General features: G+C 51.1%; 1 protein-coding gene and 1 long non-coding RNA gene across 3 annotated transcripts; one reads left to right on the top strand and one right to left on the bottom strand.

Moving 5' to 3' along the window:
- Positions 1–7,047: 7,047 nt before the first annotated feature.
- Positions 7,048–12,644, bottom strand: LOC118970326 (uncharacterized). The gene is made up of 3 exons (XR_005058257.2): positions 12,551–12,644; positions 8,483–8,526; positions 7,048–7,204 (listed from the first exon to the last, which is right to left on the bottom strand). It is a non-coding gene; the product is annotated as an uncharacterized lncRNA (long non-coding RNA).
- A 2,718-nt stretch (positions 12,645–15,362) lies between these two features.
- Positions 15,363–23,211, top strand: PPP1R1A (protein phosphatase 1 regulatory inhibitor subunit 1A). Of its 2 annotated transcripts, none has more exons than XM_017678581.3 (7): positions 15,363–15,623; positions 19,321–19,381; positions 20,418–20,455; positions 20,793–20,856; positions 21,454–21,609; positions 22,535–22,641; positions 23,091–23,211. In XM_017678581.3, exons 1-7 carry the CDS (start codon positions 15,540–15,542, stop codon positions 23,097–23,099), a joined length of 519 nt encoding a protein of 172 aa, XP_017534070.2. In that variant the 5' UTR covers positions 15,363–15,539; the 3' UTR covers positions 23,100–23,211. The 2 variants fall into 2 exon arrangements, with proteins under 2 accessions (XP_017534070.2, XP_036863140.1); XM_037007245.2 differs by having other exon boundaries at positions 23,094–23,211.
- The last annotated feature ends 557 nt before the right edge of the window (positions 23,212–23,768 follow it).

The following is a 23,768-nucleotide window of genomic DNA, read 5'->3' on the forward strand; positions in this document are numbered from 1 at the left end:
TGTGGTGAGGCCTCAAGACTCCTAGTGATGAGGAGGGAGGAGAGCCGGCAGCCCGGGGAGCGCCCCTGAGTCAGGAGAAAAGCTGTTATGCTGGGAGGCAGGGGATTGGCTACATCCTGGTCTTTTCCCCGGAAATGTGGGCAGTCCCTCCAGCACCTCCAAAGCTGACTCAGTCCACCTCTGAGTGGCTCAGGGCTGCTCTCCTCCCAAGTCAGGGGAGTGGGGACACATAACACCCCGGAGCCAGCTCCACACCAACAAAACGTGAAAGAGAAGCATATTCTCAGGCCCCAGGGCAATTACAGGCCCAGGCCCAGAACCTGGTGCGAAGTTTTTTGTGGGTTGATTCTGACTTTTGGTTTTTTTCGTTTTGCGGAGGTGAGGGTGCTGCAAATAAAACTTAAATGAGAATTCAAGATGTAAGAGAAATGTTGTGGAGGGCTGGCTGTCAGCCACAGCCGCCCCAGGCGTGTATGCCCCACAAAGGTCCCTGATGGCGCTGCTGCAGGATGGGCCTGTCTCTGTGCTGCTCCTGAGCCTCATCTTCAGGGGCAGCTCACGGCAGCACCAGGGGCAGGAATTCGGCTTGCTCAGTCAGGGCAGAGTGCAGCTGGGACAGAAGAGGTGACGGCAAGCCATCTCAGTGGCAGTCTTCTCCTGAGATACGAGGACACTTGAGCCCAGCCAGAAACGAGTTGATTAATGCCAGCAGAGTGCCACAGCAGAAATTTAGTGCTATCTGTGAGAAGAGAGAAAACCTTGACTTCGCCTCACCGGGATGCCCAGAGACTGTGCCAGCTCTTTGGAGTTCCCAGCACGTGAACTTCAATCTTAACTGGGAGAACTCTCCCACAGAGAGTTTAATTTGGGCATTAAGCTTACCACTGGGGAGTAGGCACACATGCCTACTGTGTCTTCTCTCAAAGTAGGGTGTTTAAGACATTTCTGTCATCTTTGAAATCTAGAAATTTAAAACAAAATAGTGAAAGGACAAAAATTAGCAAGAATGTTTGATATCTTGATCTGGGTGACAGTTACATGAGTGTGTACACATGTCCAAATGCATCAAGCTGTACACTCAGATATGTGCACTTTACTGTATGTACCTCAATTTTTTTTAATTTTAATAAAAATAAAATAATGCTCCCAATAGTCCCAATTTAACTCAGAAGTAACTAGATTATTTCTTTCCTACTGAATTCCCTTTGTGGGTGTTTCTTCTCAGTAACTACATGGAGGGCCCTAACCACAAATCCCTGAGCATGTCCCCTCAGGGTGTGGGCAACACCAACCCCTCGCCACCAAATAACTGCCTCCCTTGGAAACTTGCCTAATAATACTCAGTGCTGGCCACGAACCCTCGCAGTCTTTTATGCCCTCACACAAATAATCTGAAGCCACAATTTAACAAACCACAGTCTCCACTAGTTTCCCGGGGTCACGCTCCCTCTAGCGGCCTCATTCTGCTTTGCACCGTTGTCAAACCTAGACCCTGTTCATCATCAGCTCCTATCTAGAAATGAATGAATATTCTGCTCTTTTCTAGTTCCGTCCTTAAAAGCATTTAGATGTGGAGACGGTTCCTCTTTCTCTTAATGTATCTCAAGCATGGCATCTAAGAATTCAACTTTTCTTCCAAGAAAATATTATCTTTCCTCCAACTCAATCAACAGAACTTCTTTTTTCTTTCCCTTTCTTCCTGGCTTTTCTCACTGTAAAACCATGCCTTGTACTTCACATGCACCCCGTGTTTCCTTGAGTCCCTAAGTTTGATCTCTACAGAAATAGTGTTCTGGACACAGACTTGCTCATTTCACTGTTATCCTTCAGGTTTGTAAATATGCCATTGAGTTTTTCTCCACTTTCATCTGTATTGGTTCTTCCTCCATACAAGGGGTCCTGGTCCTTCTCATCCACAAGAAGTCCACCACACCTCTTCTGAATTCCACAGCGCTGGCCAGGGCTTGCTTAATAAATGGACAGCCCAGAGGCTGTGCGGTCAGAAATAATTCTGAGAGTCTGTGGACAGGCCATAAATAAAATTCCTCCGTGGTTCCTTCTGTGGCCCTATATGCAATTCAAAACAAAGGAGACAATCGGGAACTAGGACCACCAACCTAGCGTTACTTACTGAAGATCAGCACAAATAATTTGAAGCCAAAATTTAACAGCACTATGCTCTGTACCCACATGGAACTGAGGCAATTTCATGCCAGCTTCAACTGCACCTAGAAAGCTGCAGGTCAGAGCTTGCCTGTACTGGAGGCCCCCAAAGCCAATCCTTGATTTCCCCACCAAGGCTCCAGGCAGGCCGACTGGCATGTCATCCCTCCACCCTCTGAATCCAGCCAATGGAGAAGGCTCCCTATGAACAGAGGGCAAAGAGGAGACCAAAGTAGCAATTTTATTAATGGCCAGACAAGTGCCAAACAACCCACAGCACTCTGACCTCTCTGGCAAGCTGAGCGAGATGCAAATCCAAAAGGGGCCTCCTCTGCTTCCTCCCTGCCTGAGCCACAAAACAGAGAGGAAAAGAGCAGGCAGCCCCCAGGGGAGAGAAGAGGAGGAGCGGAGAGGAAGCCCCATCCAAGCGTGTGTGTTTGCATCATGAGAGGGCAGCGGAGAAAAAGGCAACACAATTCAGGAACATTCCTGTTAATGCATTAACTCCAGTCCCTGGTGGAACACGTTCAGTTAAGTGTTCTGCCTGACCAGCTGCCCGAGGAGCCCACCTGCAGGGGGGAGCAGCTGCCGAGAAGAGATCCTCTCATCTTGTATTTGTTTTCTAATTACAATTTCTAATTCCAAATTACCACACATATACTGGCTTAAAACAACACACATTTGTTATCTTGTCATTCTGGAGGTCTGAGGTCCAGGATGGGTCTCACTGAGCTAACATCAAGGCGCCAGCAGGGCCGCAGTCCTGTCCAGAGGCTCTAGGGCAGAATCCTTTCTGTGCCCTTTTCCACCTCCCAGAGGCCCCCACATTCCTTGGTTCACAGCCCCATTCTCCCATGCCCAACACCCAGCCAAGTTCCTCTCACTTTGCCCTCAATCTGGTTCCCTTCTGAATTCCTCTTCCGTGTCTAAGGACCCTGGTGATTTCACCGGACCCACCCAGATAATCTCAGATAATCTCCCTATTTTAAAGCCAGTAGATTAGCACCCTTAGTTCCACCCAAAACTTTACTTCCCCTTTGCCATGAAACCTAACAGATTTATGGGCTCTTGGAATTAGGACGTGGACATCTTTGGAAGCCATTTTTCCGCTGCCTTGTATCTCCTGCCTTCATGGCATCAGTCACCACCCACACCCCTAAGGCCTTGGTACCCTAGGAATCAGTTGCCCAAGGCCTCAAACCATCCAGCTGGGTACTGAGGTCTGTACCCCATCCTATTGCTCTCTGAGGAAGGAGGGCAACAGAGTGCCTCCATTTCCTGCTTCTGCCAGGGCCAAGCCAAAACCTCCAGGACGCTGTTACGCAGACCTCCACCCCCGTTTGGCTCTAATCCAGCCCAGGCCTCTCTCTGCCTGGCCTCTTTCTCCCAAACCCTTTTATTGTGCCCTCTAGAATTCCTGCTCTATGATCAGCAGACTCCTTGATATTGCCAATATCCTGTTTTGAATGTTCTCTGGGTTGCCTAATCTTCGATAACACCTCACAACTCCCAGATAATTCCACAGCCTCTACGAGGCTCTCACAGGGCAGCAGCTTCTCCTTTATCACCAACGGCCTCGGAGCCAGAGAGGGAAGGGGGGTCCTCCTTGCTCCCCTGCGGCCTCTGCAGCACCACACCTCCTTCCAACTTCAAAAACTCCCTCATGTGAGGTTCCGAGCACAGGCCAGCACCCCCCAGCACCCCACCCTCCTTCGCTGGCGTGCTGAGCTCCTGTTTTACTCTACTCACTGGTCCTTGTCATCACTCCTAATGATACCCCACGCTCACACACGCGACTCTTAGCAGTATCCCAGCCTACACTTCGCCCCAGCAACCCCCCAAAACCACCAATTCAAGAATCCCATCTTCTGCCTACAAACTCCTGACCTCCCATCTCCCTTATTCTAGAACTCCAGTTACAGCAACTCTTTGACCTTATCCAGATATCCAACCTACTGACTCGCCCTTTTTTCCATCTAGCTAATGACTACACACCCCAGGCTTCCTTGCAGCTAGATGTGGCCATGGAACCAGGCTGTGGCCGGTAGGATATGAGCAGGTATGGTAAGGACAAATTATGGGCAGTGTGCCTGTCAGAAAGGAGGATGTCCTCCCCATTCCTCCGACTGGAACGAGGCAAAGAGACAGGAGCTGGAGCGACACTGTAGGCCACTACATGGAAGCCATATATTGGAAAAAGAAAGGGTTACAAGAGAAAAAGCCTGAGGCTTGAATATTGCAGAGCCCCCGTTGCACCATTTAACTTCTATTTACGCCATGGTATTGTGACCTTACTATTACGCCTGAACTAGTATCTTCACACACTTGTCCAGCTCATCCTCCTATCTCATTAAATATGACCTCTACGTATTCAATTATTCAAGCCCAAAACCTTCCAGTCAATCCTGATGTCGCCTTTCCCTCATTCCCCACACCAAAGGGGCCTTAGACTCTCCTCCAAACTGTATCCTGACTCCGTGCCTCTCCCTCCCCATCTCCACTGCCATACCCCTAGCTTCACCACCATGATTTATGCTTAGACTTCCACAGTGGCTTCCTGAGTAACCTCTCTCCCTCCACTCTTACCCCTTTCAGTCCATCCTCCATTCAGCATTTAGGCAAGTGATCTTTTTAAAGTATGTATCAAGTTGCATCTGTCAGTCTGTCACTTAAAACCCACATGTTTTTCAAATGCACTTTGAATAAAATCCTAACTCTTCACCAGGCTCCGCGTGGTCTGGCTCCCACCTCGTCTCACTCCACTCCCCTCTCAGTGCTCTGTGCACACACTGCCCTCCTCCGGGTCCTGGGACTCCCCAGCCCAAGGTTTTCATCCTTACTGTTCTCTCTGCTTAGAACCCTTCCCCTCTTGCTCAGTGCATAGCTGACTCCCTCCCACCCTTCAGGCCTCAGCTCAAATGCCATCTTCTCAGAAACAGCTTCCCAGGCCACCCCATTCAATGCCCACCCCATCATTTACTTCTGTCACTTCACCCTGTTTGTTCCCTCATTGCACTTACCATGTTCTGAGATGAATTTATTTATACCTTTTTTTACCTGAGTATATACTTTCTACCCCATGAAAATGTCAACACCTTGAAATCAGGAGCTTGTCAATTATTAGTATTCACCATTTTCTCTCTAGCACATTGAACAGTAATTACTGGGCAAACAGTTCAATGAATAAATCTGAATTAAATTCATGAATGAATTGAATGAATGAATGAATGAATGAAGTGATTGGTGACATTAGCTGCTCCTTCCTCAGTGCAGAGAGAGACTAGAAGCGTTCTCTCCCACACTCCCTACCTCCTGCATACCCTCCCCTCACCCCAGGAGACAGGATCATAAAGCCTAGAGTGATCTGGCCCTAAACCAGGACAGCCACTGATTCTCTCTACCACCAGCTCTATCTCCCCTGTCCCAGGGCCCTTCTCCTTCAAGGAGAATCACAGAATCTTCCATTTATAGACTCTGATGCACAGTTTCAGCACAACCCAAGATCCCAAGGTATCGAGTTAGAAAGAGTGAGCCCTTAAATGTCCAGCTTTGGCCCCAGACAGCCTCTTGGGTACTTCCACTGACAGAGATCTCCTGACACACAGTGCAACCTCCTCCAGACTTGGGTGGCTCTGATTGTAAGAGCATTCTTCCTTCCAGCCGGCCCAAATCGTCTTCCTCTCACTTGCATCGCTAGTTCAGCCTGGTAGAGCAGCCTGGGTAAGTTGGTGGTTTCCATGTGACAACCTTTGAAACATCTGAAGGCAATTATCATTCTAATAATAAATTCTACCATTTAACCAATGCTTACCAGGCACTGTGCTAAGCATTTTCTGTATATTAGTTCGTTCATTACTTGCAACATCCCTAGCATATAGGAATCATTATTCCCATTCTGTAGATTAGGAAATAAGCTTGAGAAGTAAAGCAATCAGACCAGGATCACTCGAGTGTTGGAAGAATCAGGATCTGTTCTGACTTCCGTCTGACCTCATCCGAAGCCCCTGCCTTGTCTCCCCTGTTGTGCCAAGATCCCCCCACCTCTAACTGAGTCTTCTTTCATCCCAACTGACAAGAAATCTGAATCATTTCTTCTCTGAAAAGCTCAAGTCTCCCATCTTCCCTATTTTCTCCGAGAACCTCCCCGAAGTTCCATACAATCCTTGCAGCCTCAGACCCTCTTCCTGGAGACTGGGGAGTCTCTTTCTGCTAAGAGCAGAAAATGGTGTTTTCCCGAAGTCCGCCCACTGGGCCCCGGTCTCCCCTTCCCCTCACAGACATCCCTGGCAACCCTCCCACCTCCTGCTTCCTCCACCTTCCTTGCCACCTGTCAACCTGCTTGTCTTCCAGGATATGCCAGCCTACCGCCCCCTTATTCTCATGCCTCTTCTTCCCCAAAGTGCTACTCATCCTTTAAAAAAAGCCTAACTCCAATTCCCCTCCACCAAAAAGCCTTCTCCAGCTCCTGCTCCTTTCTTGGGGTCCCCACTTGAAAGCTATAACATTGCATAAGTTTAAGGTGTACAATGTAATGATTTGATATGTGTATATGTTGTGAAATTAGTTTAGTTAACACATCCATCACCTCACATAGTTGTGTGTGTGTGTGTGTGTGTGTGTGTGTGATGAGAACTTTGAAGATCTCTCTTAGCTACTTTCAAATATACCACACAGTGTTATTAACCACAGTCACCATTCTGTACCTTACGTTCCCCAGAACTTGCTCATCTTCTGTAACTGACAGCTTGGGCCCTTTGATCACCTGCACCCATTTCCCCCACCCCTGCCCCCAGCAACCAAATCAGTCTGCTATTTCTATACATGGGTACAAAGCCCTTATTTCTGCGTCTACAACAGCACTTGCTATTTCGCTGCTTACCTTGTGTGTTCACAGGCCTGCCTCCCTGGCTGGGCTTCTCCAGCTCATAGAATGTGGCTTTAATCTCCAGGACCATTACAATGTAGGTGTTTAGTGAATGGCTGTAACTGTTGAATGCAAACTGACATTTTCAATACCTCCAGTGCAAGAACAGTGGTTAGACTGCAGAGAGAAGACAGAGCCAACATTGGAGACCAGGTTGAAATACAGGGAGAGCTGAGCCCCTCCACAAGGCTTAGCACTTGGGCACCACCTGCTCTCTGGGAACTGAAGGACAAACTCTAGCTCCAAAGAGTCCAAGGAAAGACGGAGGGTCTGAAGCATATCTGCTGCCCTCTGGTGGCCATTCCCCTTCTCAGCCATGGGTTTGGTGTCACCTTCCCCAATCTAAAGTTACCTGCATCAACATAGAACCTAATGCCCCTCTCTCCTGCACAATCCCAGATGCTTCTGTAAAACAGGATATTAACATTAGAATTTCACTAGACCAAAATACAATAGATGAAATTTCAAAGTGAGGTACCAAATCATCAATGAAGGATTTCAAAGGAAATTTTTAAGAACTAGTTTCTGACCCCCTCAGCCAAATCGAGGACATAAAAATGCATCATAGCAAAGGATTTTGTCAGGAGGAGATGTGCAGAGAAAGCTGTGCTGTGGGCCTCATACCCTGTCTGCCAAGGAAGAGGAGAGGAGCCTATCTGCTTATAGCAAACCTAGAGGACACCTGCATGGGCTACCCCAAGAGCTGAACATGTGGCCTCTGGACTTGGGGCTCCTGAGGCCTGGGGCACCCAGAAGTTTAGAAGGAGAGAGAAGGGCCAAGGAATGCCAGGTGGGCAGGCTGGCAGAGGCACTCTGGGATGCCCTGGGCTCCCAGAGTTGGCCAGGCAGAGGAGGAGCAGACTATGAGTCCTGGGAAAGAAACAGGTGTATCCCCATTCATCCATCTTGGGGGCTGTCGGGCTGCCTCAAGGGACAAAAGGACCCCAGCACTGAGGAAGGAAGCTCAGTGCCTGGGATAACAAGCGGGTGAACAAGGCTGAGAGCGAAGCTCTTAGCAGCCAGAGAGTGCCTGTGAGAGGCGAGTCACCAGAGAACATCAGAAAGGAGGGGGTGAGGATGCTACCAACTGACAGAGGAGGGGACAGAGTCCCACCTGACATAGCAACTCCCCTACTGGCTCCTGCCTGCTCTGCGCCACCCCACCTCTTCACCAACACACCTACCTCCCTGGGGAGCCGAATCTAGCGAGTGAAGGGCAGGGCTGGGGGCAGAACAGGACAGATACACAGAACAGAAGCCAGCCTCTCACCCCTTCCCCAGCTCCATCTGAAGCCAGGACCAACAGGCTGCTGAAGAGTGACTTTAAATAGTTTCAGGCTTTGATCCAGATACTGGCCTGGTCGTTCTGATTTCTGAATTGAGCCCATCTCTTACCTGGGAGTGAGCAGAATCTTCAACAGCTTTTCCTGGGTCTTCACCTAGGAGCAAGGGGAAAAATTAGTCCTCCCCACCGGCCCAGCAACGCCCAAAGGAGTGTCATGAAATCAGTCTCGGGTAATCAAAATGCAACTTTATTTTCATTACATGACATATTTTAGTTGTCATACATGTAATATATATATATATATATATATATATATATATATATATATATACACACACACTATAATATGTAATTACAATATATAATAGATACAATACAAGAACCCAGGATCTTCCCTTTAAAATCTCCTCGGCCTTCCTTCCCCCAATCGAGAGCACTCCAGCCCCCCTCCCTTTGCCTCTTTACCACCAGTAGCCTCCCTTTCCAGGCCTCTTGAGGCCCAGTGCAACCCCACCCAGAGGTCCAGACCACTTCCTCCACTTGGGGAGGGGGAGAGACACAGGGCCACCCCAGCACAGCCCCTGGAGTCCTCACCATCTCCCTGCCCTGTCAGCCTCTCATTATCTGCAGTGGGTTGAATAGCATTTCCAAAAAATTCACGTCCACCCAGAACTTCAGCATGTAGCCTTACTTGGAAATAAGGTCTTCACAGATGTAGACAATTAGGGATCTTAAGAGGAAATTATTCTGGATTTGGGTGGGTGCTAAATCCAATGACTGAGGTTCAGAGAGGGTAAGCCCCGTCTTCACAAGAAGAGGGGACACAGAGAGACACACAGAAGGAACAACGGCCATGGGAAGGCAGAGGCAGAGTGGAGCCAAGGAGCACCGGGGCCGTCAGACCCTGAGAGGGCCAAGGGAGGATGCTTCCCCAGGGCCTTTGAAGGGAGCACGGCCCTGCCAACACCTTGATTTCAGGCTCCCAGTCTCTAAATCTGTTGTGTTAAGCCACCCAGTTAGTGGTACTTTGTCCCTGCAGCCCTAGGAAACTAACCCACCCTCTCACCCAGGTCCTTCCAGCTACAGCAGCAATCAGTGGCTAACCCCTGTCAAGGGGAAAGCCAAGGCTTGGCTGGGGCCCAGCACTCTTTGCCAAGCTTGGGAGGAGTTGGGGAGGAGGGTGCTGTAACTTTCACATGACCCCCCTCCATCCACACCTCCCCTGCTGAGCAGCCCTGGGAGAGACCAGGCATCTGCTCCCCCAGCCACCTACCATCAACACGTCCAGAGCCCAGGGGGCCCCTTCTTTCTGCTCCTGGTAACCTACCTTCATCCTGTCCTGTGGCTGGGGAATTTTCCATCCACCCCCAAGTCAAAGCCATTAGATTTAATTATTAACAGGGTGGGTGTTAATTAGCAGGGTAGGGTGACCATCCATGCTGATGAGGACACAGCTGGACACCAAGAACAGCTGATCAGACAACGGTGGAGAGGAGCAGAATCTGGCTAAAAAGGAGTACGTGACCTGCAGAGAGCCCCGAATTCTGAAATCTTTGAAATCCCCGTTCATTCAACCCTGCTTTTTCCAGAGTCAAAGGGGAAAATATTGGCTAAGATGAACTCCTCAGTACGCATATCCATGTCTCAAATGCTTGATAGGTGCTAAATTAGGCACTTTATGGACCTGACCTCATCCCACCCCTCACTATAATAATAGAGATACCTGTTATTAACAGGTCAGAAAACTGAGGTTCAGAGAGGGTAAGCCATTTTCCCAAGGTCACAGAGCTATTAAGGGGTAGGGCTGAGATTTGAATCCAGGTAGACTGTTCCAGTGGTTGGTTTTTTAACCACCATGTTAGAAGGAGCTAGTATGGGGAGAGGGCTGCTGAGCAGCCAGAGGTTATATTGACCTTCCTCCTTTCTTGATGCACCTCATGCTTGTCCTCCCACTTTGTAGTACTCATCATTTATAAGTCTTTGGTCAGCCCACCATCACCCTGACTCTGCTAGGCTGTAAGATGCCAGTGGACGGGACTCTCTGCTTTGTGCTCCACTGTACCCCCAGCACTTAGCATAATGCCTGGCACACAGATACCCAGTAAGTATTGGTTGGAAGAAGAATAAATTCAACCTGTTAGAGGGCTGGGGATGGAAGGGGCTCGCTAGTGGCTAACCAGGGATTGGGTCTTCCAGACTAGTGACGATCAGAGTTAAAATGCATCTGAAGAGCTCATCAGACCCATGCTGCTGCTCCAGGCTCAGCCGTCACCCTGCCATAGCCACAGACCAGTTTGCAGGGAAAAGTACTGGCATGGGTTCTAGTTCTTGGGAGAGCAACTCCCCTCTCTGGCCTCAGTTTCCCCTCTTGCTCAAGGAGGTTGGATTGACTGGTCTTGAAGTATCTTCCACCCATCCTAGTCTGTGATTTGAGAAGAGGCAAGCACTTTGGAAATGAGCATCCCCTGTTTGAATCACCAGCTCTGGCCCTGTTCCCAGAGTGCCAGCTGCAGGGAGTGCACACCCATGCCTGGCAGAATTGCAGCTATAGGCTTTTTCTTGGACAAACCAGGATTTACACAGGCAGAAAAGGCTGGGCCTTCCAAGTCACCCCCTGAGAGGCCGCACAGCTACTCTAACGGTGCTGCTGGGACCCAGAAGTTCTGGACTTCTCTTGCAGAGAGGCCTTCTAGATGGGCTTTGGAGCCCCAGAAATGCACAGCCCCCTGCCGGGTGCCCACACTTCTGTTCCAGAGCAAGTTCTGCTCCCGACCAAGCCTCCTTCCTTCTTCCCAAGGCGTGACCCCTGAAGAGTCTCAGTCACTTCCAGAAGAACAAAGCCACCCTGAAGGAAGGACAAAGACCCACTCCCCAGTGAGAATTTTGGAGCATATGCCACAAGCTTTGAGATGATTCCAAAAGAGTTTCCAGAAATGTTTGCAAAACCCAGGCAAATTGGTAGGAGCATATGGCTTCCCGGGGGACCACTTGGATGGGGTTGTTGCTCCTCTGGGTGCATAAAATCAGAATCTGCCTCACAGAGCTGTGTGTGTGTGAAAAAGTGTGCATGCATCATGTACACAAGCAGGAGTTTACCCTGCCACGACGGCCAGGCAGGGGGAAATGTAAAGATGGAAGTAAGGTCCCTTCCAACCCTGCTTCTAAGACTTCCTGGCCATGTGGCCGTAACACCCCTAACTCAGAAAGACAAAATATTAGAATGGGAAGAAACCTTCACTGTCACCTTCCCTCTCTGTTTCGCAGATGAGGAAACTGAGAGCAGTTTGAGGAGTGAGGAAGGGCTGACCCAACAAGTTGGTAGCAGACGAAGGAATTGAACCCTGACCTCCCAAATCCCAACCCAAGCAACCCAGCTGAGCATCAGCTCTCTACATGATCCCACCCAGGAAAAGTAAAATAAAGACCCTAATATCTGCCCTCCCTCCTAATAGGTTGTGACGATTTGTGAATTCAGGAATTAGAAAGTTTGTGGGGGTGAGAAGGTGGGCAAATAAAAGTAGAAAGTGCTGAGAGCCACAAAGCCCACTCCCCCGAGTCCAGCTCCCAGAAGAGAGGCAGGTGGGACTGCATCCCCAAGTCACATCCTTGGAATCTTAAATATTTCACGGACCCAGAAGCACCCCACGTGGAAGCACCGCTGTTCCTCTGGTCAGGCTCTGACTGAAGCAAGGACATGAACACGCACATAAGATCACACCTCATACAGATACCTGAGAGCCTGGGGAAGGGGCTGTGCAGGGCAGGAAGGCTTCTAAGAGCAGACGTCAGGCCCTCCACATCTCCCCAGCCCTACAGGTGAGCAACTCTCGCCTCCTTCCACCCACAAGCCCAAAAGACTCTCAGCCATTCACCCCACCCAGGGCACGAATAAAGGTCAAAATACCCTATGCAGACAGACCCATCCACCCACACGGAGACCCCAGCACTACAGGCTCCAGCCCATCACACCCCACCTCCCACCACCCAAAACTGCTTAACCCACCTGACCCCAGCCTCCTCCAGGGAAGCCAGTGCCAGGAGCTGTGTCTCTCCCCTCCCTCTGCTCTCTCCACCTCCACCTCCACCCTAGCACCGGCTGCTCCCTGGACCCCTCTTCCCATACAGCCCCTCATCAGCCATCTCTCCAGAGCCTGAGCAAGCTGGACCCCTCTCCTTACCTGCAGCCTTCCGGGCATGCGGATCTGAGAATCTGGAGCTTGAGAAAGCAACATGAAGGGTGGCTGTGAAAATTCAGAAGAATTTCCATGACCAGGCCAAAGTCTGAGGGAAAGAAGGGAACATGAAAGAGGCCTGGGCAAACTGGGTGACTGAGCTGGGCATGGAGGCTTCTACCAGATATGTGACACCCCTAACTCTGCACTGCTGCTGGAGGTAACAAGACAACACGGACAGCCACTGTCCACTGAGGGCCTCCCCTATGCCAAGTACCTTACCTCATGTGATCCTCAGCCTTGCAGGAAGGGATTCTTCTCCCCAGTTTACAAACGAGGAAATCAAGGCTCAGGGAGGGGAGTCTGAGGCCCCCAGAGATAAGGGTGTGGGAAACCTGGCTTCAAGTACCAGGGTCCTGGTGGAATGGGGTAGGGGATGGACAAGTCACCTATTTAGAAGATACTTTGGATCCTGCTCTGTGTGGGCATGGTTAAGAAGTAGGTGAATGGAGGGGAAGCCAGAGTGAGCACCTGGGCCTAACAGCGCCCCATCCTTACCCTCTTGGCTTCACACCTCATCCCTCCACTATCACTATCATTATCACTTCTGGTGCAGGAGGCAGTCTCCAGGGAGGGGCTGGGCAACCCCACCAGCTCTTTTCCAGGCTGCCCCTGCTACATCCAAGAGAGAGCAAAGGCAAAAAGCTATCTCTACACACATGTTCATAGCACCATTATTTATGATAGCCATGACATGGAAATAACCTGAGCATCCACTGACAGATGGATGAAGAAAGAAGTTATGGTATATCTATACAATGGAATATTATTCAGCCATTAAAAATGAAGAAACCCTACCATTTATGACAATATAGATGGACCTGGAAAGCATTATGCTAAGTGAGATAAATCAGACAAAGACAAATACCATATGATCTCACTTATATGTGGAATCTTACAAAAAAAAAAACAAACTCATAGAAAAAGAGACCAGACTTGTGGTTACCAGAAGAGGAAGGGGGAAAGGGAATTGGAGGAAGGTAGCCCAATGGTACAAAGTTCCATTTGTAAGATTAAAAATTACTAGGATGAAATGTATAACATGACTATAGCTGACACTGCTGTGTGATATACAAGAAAGTTGATAAGAGAGTAAATCATAAGAGTTCCCATCACAGGAAAACTTTTTTTCCTTTATTTTCTTTTTCTTCTCTTTTTATTGTATCTCTATTAAAAGATGGATGTTAGCTGAACCTATTATGGTAATCATTTCACAGTATATGTAAATCAAACTATCATACTGTACACCTTAAACTTACATATTCATGTACATCGATTGTTTTTCAATAAAACAGGGCAGGGGTGGAGGGAGGCGGGTGGGAAAAAACACAGAGAAAGAAAAGGGGGGGGGTCATTCCTAGAGTCTAAGTGACAGAAATATGGGGCCAGTTGACATCATGCAAATGGAGGTCTGGCTGACCCTATACCCCAGCCTTGCCCTGAGAAAACTGAGCTGGGCCTGGCATGTGTAAAGAGATATGGCTAGAGGGAGGGCAGGGGAGGTTATTTTGGGAAATAAAAGGTGAGGGGGCCATGTGAAATCCAGGCCAGGGAAGAGCTTCCCAGGAGAGGAGGCAACTAAGTGTTGAGGTTGACCCCTTAGAGGAGAGAACGATCATAGGGTCCCCACAGAATGAGGCATGAATCTTTATGGAACTTTCCAGTTGCTTGGCTTAAGGCTAAAGAAACAGATCTCTGGCCCTGGCTCCTGCCCAGCTCCCCCAGAACTCCCTGTCCCTTCTCCTCCCTACCCTCAGTTCTTCTCCTCCCCCAAAGATGTCTCCAGCTTTGCCCCTTCCCAGTGCCCTAGCACCTCTCCTCTGTCCCCTGGTCCCCAGCCCCTGGCAAGATGCCCACCAGCTCCTATGAATATCCTCACTGCCTCACTCACTAGTACTGATTGACATCCTGGTCCTAACACCAAAGTACGAAGTTATTCACATAGTCTAACCTCCATCCCTTCAGTTACAGCAGATCATTTTCATCATTCTGCCAACAGTGGAATTGGAAACCATTGTCATCTGTAAACAAGCCACCCCAACAAAAAAAGTTTCCCTCTCCTGAACTCTCTCCTTGCACGCCTTTGCCTGCTCTAACTTAGCAAGCTAAAAGAGAAATTTATTTCACAAGCATTATTGGCTCCCCACCCGCATTACTCCTGCTGAGTCCCAGATGGCCCTCCCTCGCGGAGCCACTCCCATCAGCACTTCCAGAGAGAGGCTCTGGCTCTGGAGACCCTCTAAGGTCTTCGGTTCCCCTGCCGGCGGAGCGAACAGAGGGCTGCTGCTCAGACCCCACACCTCCCCCCAAAGGGTTCGCCTCCGCTCTAGTGTTTTCTTTTCGAAGGAAAGTCCCTCGCCGTGTCTAGCCTTAATCCCTCCTGTTGCACGCCTAAATCCCCTTTCCTTTTTTCCCTGAGACCATCCCCTTTAAGATCATAAATGAAATGGTCCTCTCGAGTGTGCTGCCTCCTCTCTCGCAGCGCCCCTCCACCTTCCCACCCGCTAAAACGTGCCCAGCTTGAAGTTCTTCCTAGCTGCTCCCCACCTCCTCCCAGTCCCTGCCCGGAACCTGCAGGAGACCTGGATGCCCGCCTGTGCCGTTAACTACCACCGGGACCGGAGCACACCAGCCCGCTTGCCCGCCCGCAGGGCGGTGACCCCTGCCGCCGGCGGCGCAGCCACGACGGGGTTAAGGCTCCGGGCTGGGGCTGGGGGAGGGGGCCGGGAGGGGCGGGTGCGGAGCCAATCGGAGGCCGCAGAGTCCCCGGGGCCGCGAGCTGAGAGCGCGGAGCCGGCAGCCGCAAGCTGAGCGCGCCGGGCCGGGGCCGGGGCAGGAGCGGAGCGGAGCGGAGAGGGAGCGCGCCCGCCCCAGCCCCGAGTCCCACCGCCTTCCCTCCCGCCGCAGCGCCGGCCCAGGGGCCTCCGCCCCAGCCATGGAGCAGGACAACAGCCCACGGAAGATCCAGTTCACGGTCCCGCTGCTGGAGCCGCACCTTGACCCCGAGGCGGCGGAGCAGGTGCGGAGTAGGGCGGGGCGGCAGGGGACTCGCCCCGCAAAGGATCAGGGAGCCTGGACTGGGGGATCTGAGATCCCTGCTTAGTCCTCCCCTTGCAGTGCGAGGGCGAACGCGCTCAGTTTGGGGGTCTTATATCCCCTCCCCCACCGTCGGGGCCACATCTCCCTGTATGTACTTCTTCCAGACGGACGGAAGGACCAGCGCCTCCACTCGAAGCCTGCCCCCCGAAGGTCGCTCTGCCTCCCTGCCCTGAGGGAGGGGGTCTCCCTGAGGACACGGCCCTTCCCCCCTTCGCCAGTCTGCATCCCCACCCAGTCAACCCCCGCCAGAGTTTATCAGCCGGGTGGGGGTGCTGAAGGGTACCGGCAGCACGGGAGGGGCCAGAGAAGAGGGCAGGTAATGGAGGGAGCCTGGTGCTGTAAGAGTTTAAAGAAGAGAAATCACCACCACCACCACCACCCGCTCCTCTCTAAGTGGGGGCGACCCTGCCAGACTCCAGAGAGTGAGAATAAGAAGAGGCTAAGGAAACTGGGGCAGGGCTGGGGGCTTTGGGAAGAGGGGTGATTGAACATGCAGGCTGAGGCTCCCCTCTTCAGCAAGTGTGTACACGTGGGTCCTTATTCCCAACTCCTGCCCTTTGGAGCTGGGAGAGGGGGTGGCATGAAGAGAATGGCACTGGAAAGAGATAGGCAGGGGCTTTCTAGAGGCTTTCTAGAGTCCACGCTGAGCCGTATGCAAGGGAGAAGCACCCTGCCAGCTTCAGCTCAAGGGGTGGGAGTCCAGGGCCCTGGCCCAGCCTCCTGGCCTGGCCTATTTTTAGCTCAAGCAGCCTGGCAGAGGCAGCAGTGTATGCGAGTGTGTGAGCAAGTGTGTGTCTCAGGGAGAGTGAGCGGATGTGTGGAGAGGGGGACCGCCCATGGTCACTACTACCACCCATTTACCAAATACTTGTTCACCACTCATTGCTCTATCTCTTTTTGTGTTCTCTGTCCATTTGCCTAGACAGCCCCATTCCTAAAGAGTATTCATTTCCCGCAAGGTCATTCGTCTATTTCCCCACCTGGAAAAACTCTGTGACCTCTTGGGATGGGCGGGAGAGAGTGTCCTTTCTGTGGCTCCAGCTGTGTGGCAGAATGAGGTCTGGATGTGAAGGGAAAGGGTTGGCTCACACACTCTCCCTGTAACTTCAGCCTCCCAAAGAGTGGGTAGGGCTTAGGTCCCTGCTGCTCCCTCCCGCCTGGCCTGGAGCAGCTGCATCTCCAGACCTCTAAGTGTGACTGTAAGGGGGCTGTGGTGAGGCCTCAAGTCTCTTGGGGATGAGGAGAGTGGAGAGCCAGTAGTATGGGGAGCATTACCTGGAATCAGGAGAAAGGCTGTTATTCCTGGAGGCAAGAGACTAGCTATGATAACCTCAGACCCAGGAAAAAGAGTCCAAGAGTGTGGGCTATGGGAATTAGGAGGGATGTTGGGAGCAGAACTGCCTTCCACTGGCACAGACAGGTCTCACCACCTGACACCTGCATCTGTTTGGTGTTAGAGAAGGCAGGTTTAGGTGTGGGCTGGGAGGATGAGGGGGCAGGGGAGGAGGATGAGGCAATGCTAAGGAGCCAGAGGGGAAAAGAGAGCTGGGACTTTAGCCTGCTTTTCTCTAATCTTCAGAAATCTGTGTCTGCTAGGCCTGAAACTCGACCTTCAGTCTAACCTCAGCCCCTCTTACTGTCTTACCCCAATGTGTAGGCAAAAAGCTTCAGCCTTGGCAAGGAGCTCCCACCCCAGACTGACATGAGAGGGGGAAAGGGGTTGGAAGCTCTGAGTTTATGGAGTGCAAAGTGGCAGGGGATAGAGAGTTGCCCACAACCACCAGGTCCTCAGCATGTCTGATTTGGAAATAAATCAGAGGCAAAGGTACCATGTGTTCCTTGAGAGCTAGGATTTGGGATGAATGCAAGAAAAAAGAAGAGAGACCATCTACTCATTTCCTAGTAGTAGTTCAAGTGCCTGGGAAGTGCTACAGGAAGTCTGACTTTACACCCTCTTTCTGTAAGACATCGAAATTCTCAGGATTCTGAGTGCTTAGAAGTCTTGTCCAAAGCAAAGAAGTTGGTTAAGGAAGAGGCCCATCCAAGATCACAGAGCCCTGCTGCCATCCAAGGCGCTCTCAATCATACTTACAGTCTTCTTCTCAAGCTCCCAACTCCCACTAATCCCCACCCTGCCCTCACCCTGTTCACCCTCTCCTCTGTTCCTCCACAGATAGACCCCTACCCCCAGGAAAGGAAAGATAGAGAGGAGTCCTTTCCTAGGAACGATGGCCACCACCCACATACATGAAGCACACAAGCCCACCTGCTGGCACCCAGCACATTTGTACCAGGAATGGCCAGAGACGGGCTCACAGCTAATGCTCATGCAGGACATGCGTATATGCACACACATGGATACGGGCGCGCACACACACATGAGCACACACAGGATTGTCCTGCCAGAGACCTTGAAATGTCACCCAAATCAGATGCCACTGATTTTCCAGAGAAAACAATGCCCTGTCGCAACATACCCGCAATCTATGCATCCCATTTCTTTTGGGGGGAGAGTGCCCCTTCCAGACTGACACTACCCCTCTTGTTATGGCTGGTACTCACTTTCTGGGCATAGAGAAGGACAGGCATCTTACCACTCCCACCTCCAATGGTAAAGATAGGAAGTAATGGACACAGAAAGACAGGAATTTGATCATTCAGTGTCCTCACCCTAGTCTCCTCAGCCAGGGACCATTTAAGCCCCTTTTCCAGCCCCATTAGCCTTTCATCCCTGATTCTGCCCTGGAGAGAGCTGCAGGGACTCCAACCACACAGTTGCCCCTACTTCCAAACCTCTAAATCCTCCAGAGAAAGGGGGAAAACTACATGTCCCAAGAGTCCTTGGACTGACTTCAATAACAATGACTTTATTAGCATAACAATAGCAGCCGTGGGTGGTGGGGGTGAGGTGGGAGGGGGAAGGGGCTCAGAGTCATCAGCTTTCATATGTTAATTTTTTAGAATGGGACTTGAGCCTTGAATAAGATTTTTCAGCCAGGCTTTAGGCCCTAACCCGGGTCCTGCCTGGGGCTCCTCTTTGTATTCTGTTTACCATTAGTAGGACTTACTCGGACTATATTCCCTGATAAATCAGAAAGCAGTATATTCACAGGTCGTGAGGACATTAGGAAGTAGGGGACTGCACATTCAGACCCCCCTTCTCTGTGCTGGCCTCCTCAGCTGAGTATGAGTTAGAGGGTGCTCTCTGCAGAGGCCGGCCCACAGACAGTAATGTCTGTTTGAGGGGTGGGCTGGGACACTGAGGGAAAAATCTTGTGCCCTCGTAGATTATTTCTGACCATTGATCTGGGATGGACGGAAGGACAGCAGGCCAAAGATCGATGCCTTAGAGCAGATATAGCTGCTAAGACGGAGACATGGGGCCAGGACAGGGGGAGATGCAGGGACAGAAAGGGGTGGGGAACTCAGGGAGTGGAATGTGTTTTTTGGGGTTCCCAGGGGGAAGGGGTGGGCCCAGAATGTCCACCCTGGGAGAGAAGGTTCAGAGTGATGTGGCATTTTTTGAGGTGTATGAAGTAGGTGGCCTGGATTATGTTGCTGAGTGGTGTTGGGTGAGGTTTTGATGGTTCCCCAATGTACTTGACCTCTTCCCTCAGATTCGGAGGCGCCGCCCCACTCCTGCCACCCTCGTGCTGACCAGTGACCAGTCATCCCCAGGTAACTCCTGGGATGGTTCGCTGAAGGGAGCGAGGGCCACCAAATACAACTGGGCCCAGTGAGAGAAAGTGGATGCTGGGTAGAAGGGCAGATCTGAGGAATCTGAGATCTCCTCCTCCTGGAAGCAGAAAAGTGGTGACTGGATTAGCAGGAGGATTTCCTTGGCTTTGGAAAGATGGAGCAGTGCTCAGAAGGGGAGGGAGACCACCTGGTTCCTAAGCCCCCAGGGAACTGGGGTGGTCAACTGAATTCTGGTTGCTGCAGCAACAGCCTGCCAGGTTTCTCCAGCAACAGAGATGCTGCTGCCCCCGCCCCCAGAGGCAGTGACAGCTGTGAGGGGGAGGGCCCGCCTCCATCAGCTATCTTCAGGGCCCCCAGAGGGGAAGGGGAAGGTTAGGAACAGCTCAGGGAGCAGCTGGCATTCTGGCCACCAATGTGCCCAGCAAGGTCTGGGGAGAGAACAAGATCTCAGAGAAAGTCAGGGGAGTGTGGCAGAATCGTGGATGAGAGGTGGTCAGGCTAAGCAGCTAGAGTGGGATTCAGGATGCCTGTGTCTGCAGCTTTCCTCCAACTACTGAAAATGAGTGTACCTTCTGGATCCTGCACACAGGATCAATTTACTGTTCTTTATCCAGGATTCTCTTTTATGCAGGGTTCAGTTATGGACCTGGGATGGGGGGAGTGGTTGGAGGAGAAAGAGAGATGGAGATACTTCAGAGGGAGGAACAGAGCAAAAGGCCCACAAACCCTGCCTTCAGGAAGCCCCAGGTCCAAGGCAAGAAAGAAGACACAGACGGACCACAGAGGCAATGACAGGACAAAATGCAGGGGGGAGAGCCAGCCAGCAGAGCAGGAGGGAGCTGGCAGGAGTAGGCCTGGGGCAGCGGTCAGGGCCAGCTTCCTAGGTACAGATGTGAGGGACAGACGGGTCAGGAAGGAAGTTAGTGCAGAGGCTCCTCCCCTTGGGAAGCCAGCCCTGCTGGGATCCCCTGGATCTCTGATCCTTGTCACCTTCTCCTTTCCCCGTTCCAAACAGAGATAGATGAAGACCGGATCCCCAACCCACTTCTCAAGGTGAGCTGGCCCCTCCCTCTCAGCCCAGCCCAGGACACCTAAGACTCATTAGGGGATTATTCTGCAGACTCCCCACCAGCTGTAGGGCCTTTTGACTCCCTCTTCCTGCATACCCCCCAGTATGCATGAGTTGCATGAGTGGACACACACACACACACATCCCCTACACACATCCCCTTGCTCATCACTGCAGGGTGGAAATGCTGGGGAAGCAGGAATTGTCTTCCCCCACTTCCTGAAGTGCATGCCCACCCCAATCTCCAATCCAAAAGCATGGCAAGGCAAAGGAGGCAGGCAAGAAGGGCCGGTGCCCACCTGTGCTCTGTGTCCTTCACAGTCCACCTTGGCCATGTCTCCACGGCAACGGAAGAAGGTGACAAGGACCACACCCACAATGAAAGGTTTGGAAGACCCTTCCCATCCCCTTCCTCCCCCCAGGCCTGAGGCTGAGCAGTAGACCAACTGACCCTGGTCGAAGGAATCCTTGCGAAGTCATTACGTCTGCCTTTATTAGAGTGGAGCTTTTGCTAGACTGTCTGGGCTGGCTTCCAGCTCTGCCTCCAAACAGCTGGGTGGCCTTGGAGTACCTACTTAACCTACTGAGCCCTGAATACCTCCTCACTACAGCAGTTAACTTAAATAAAAGATGTGAACTCACCCAGCTTAACGCACAGTACATAGAAGGTACTCAAACATTTCTTGAATCTAAATTAGGTCTTTTCTCTTGCCCCCAAGAGAGACCAAATATCTCAGTAAGTTAGGAGGGTCTTTTGTTCTTACAGGCTCTTCCCCTCCCCTCCTTAACCTTTGAAGGAAGTGTGTTTTATTTTCTAGCTTTAGTCTCACCTATTGTTAGCAAATGCCCTGCTTGTTTGGATCCCAGGGATGGAAACGTCATACTGGTGATGTGTGATGGCCCCTCAGTGGGGCTGTTGAATTGAAGGGTCCATGCCTGAGCAGTCAGGTCCAATGTTCACCCCCTTTCTCTGTGCCCCCAGAGCTCCAGATGATGGTTGAACATCACCTAGGGCAACAGCAGCAGGGAGAGGAGCCTGAGGGAGCTGCTGAGAGCACAGGGACCCAGGAGACCTGCCCACCTGGGATCACAGACACAGAAGCAGAGTCAAGGATGGGCACCTCTGGGAAAGCACAAAGTACGTTCAGGCTGGGGAGGGAGCAGCCCAGCAGCAGGCAAGCCTTACCATTTATGGGGCAGGGTCTAGCCACAGCCAGAAACTGTCCTGAGAACATGGATGTATATGCATGTATTGCATATGTTTGTATATCTTCTCCTTTCCTTACTGAATCACACCAACCCCTCCCAACTTGGACTTCAGAGCTCCCTGTACTATGCCAGCAGCCCAGCAGCCCACCACAAGGGCAACAGAATTCAAAGGCTAAAATGCCGGCCCCATCACTTAGCCAGACCACAGGCCATGAGCATCTTACTTAACCTCAGTCTATAAAATGATAATGATGGTGCCTATTGCATTGGGTTGTTTGTGAAAATTAAATGAGACTGGTTCTCAGCCCAGCAGCTGACACTTACAAAGCGTGCAACAAATGGAAGTGGCTAGTGCTGCTGTTAATACACGTCTGCAGTCCTTCACTCCAGATGTGTATTCCAAATTCAGAATTTTTCCAATTATATGAAGGTGACACAGTATAAATACTGTATATTAAAAACCACCCCCAGCAGAGCACCCTGTCATCAAACATATTAATAGTTCTGCAGTGAAATGAATGGCCCCACTGAATGGGATAAATAGACTATAAATAGTTTCATATCAGTTCAGGTCAGGTTTAGCCTGAGATTATTCCCAAATTTTTTTAACTTTTCTTAGGTTTTTTTTTTCTTCCCCAATTTCTGACTACAGATAAGAGAACATAGTGAACCTATCATAGTAATTGTGATCAGAGAAAATCCTGTTAGACTTGTCCAACTGTCCCCAGCTGGGTCCTGGGCTTCCCTCAGGGGTCACTGGAGTATAGGATGGTGAGAGAAGCAGCTCCCCCTCACCAAGCCCTGTGAAGACTGAATACTGCCTCTCCCTCCCACCACTCCTTTTCCCTCCTTAGAGCCTGCAGAATCCATCCCTAAAATTCAGGAGGGGGGCAGGGAGAAACCCAGCACAGAGGAAGCCCCAGCATATATACTACCATTGGATTCCCAGGGAGCCAACTCGGTAAGACCCCCGGGTTGGGCTGCCCGGTCTGCGGGAGAACAGGCTGTGTGTATGAGAGCAAGGGCTGAGACCTAGAGCCAGAGGAAAGGGGGACAGAGGACCAGCTTCAGTCACGGAAGAGCTGTCCTCAATGGCCGGGATATCGCATCTCCTCTGACAGACAAATGAAGAGAAATGAGATTAAGCTGAAGCAGGAAAGACTGAGTTAGACTCTGTATTAGGACTTCTGGCTCCTGGAATGGGTGATGGAACTAGACCATGGATTTTCTGATCAAGGGCATTTGGAGCCCAAAGGGAAATCCTCACCTGTCCAGGGGGCAGGGACTGGTGTCGGATCTCCGAAATTCAATGCTTGACTCTAACCAGTGGTTGGGCAGAACAGCAGGGGAGGAGACAGTAGCAGCTCTGGCCCCTCACTCATTCTTTATTTCTGCTCCCTTCCCCCACAGCAGGTCTGAGAGTGAAGAACATATCCTAGAATCAAGACTGCAGTTGGAAATGCATGGACACTGGATTTCTTATTTCTCTACTTTTGGGGAAAATCTCGTTTTTAAAAAGTGATAAATATGGTGTTAGGTTCTTGGAATTTTTCTTCTTTCCCCACTTGGACAATCTTTTCTCCCTCCCTTCTTGTCCTGCCTTTTCTATAGCCCCCTACCCTTCTGCTCAACTGCCTCTGTAAAAGAGGAAATAGGGAAGCTGGGCAGGAACTTTGAGAAGGGGGCAGTTCTTCCCCAACCCTGCCCTTACTTGTTGCGGGAGGAGAAGTGGGGATCAGAGAGGTGGGAGGACTAACTTCCACTGTACCAAGAAGGAAGGATGGCCCCAGGCTCTTAAGTTGGAAATGATAGAACCAACCACCCGGCAGGGTTGCCCTGCCCCTGGGAGACTTGCAGCTCTAAGGCCTGTTCCACTGTGACTGGGCGCCGTCTGCTGGACAAAGGGGGAACTGCACCCAGGTGCTCGGCCCCTGGCAGAGAGGAGGTTTGCGTAGTATGGGTACCTCCTTGCCGGCTCTCCAAGCCTCAGTGATGCCCAGGCTTCATGATGTGTGCCCTCCTCCAGCTGTAAGGAGACCACCACCCCTAGTCTAACCCATTAGCAAAGATGGATTGAGAACAGCAACA

The sequence above is a fragment of the Manis javanica genome, chromosome 10, assembly GCF_040802235.1.
Source record: "Manis javanica isolate MJ-LG chromosome 10, MJ_LKY, whole genome shotgun sequence".
Taxonomy (NCBI): Eukaryota; Metazoa; Chordata; class Mammalia; order Pholidota; family Manidae; genus Manis; species Manis javanica.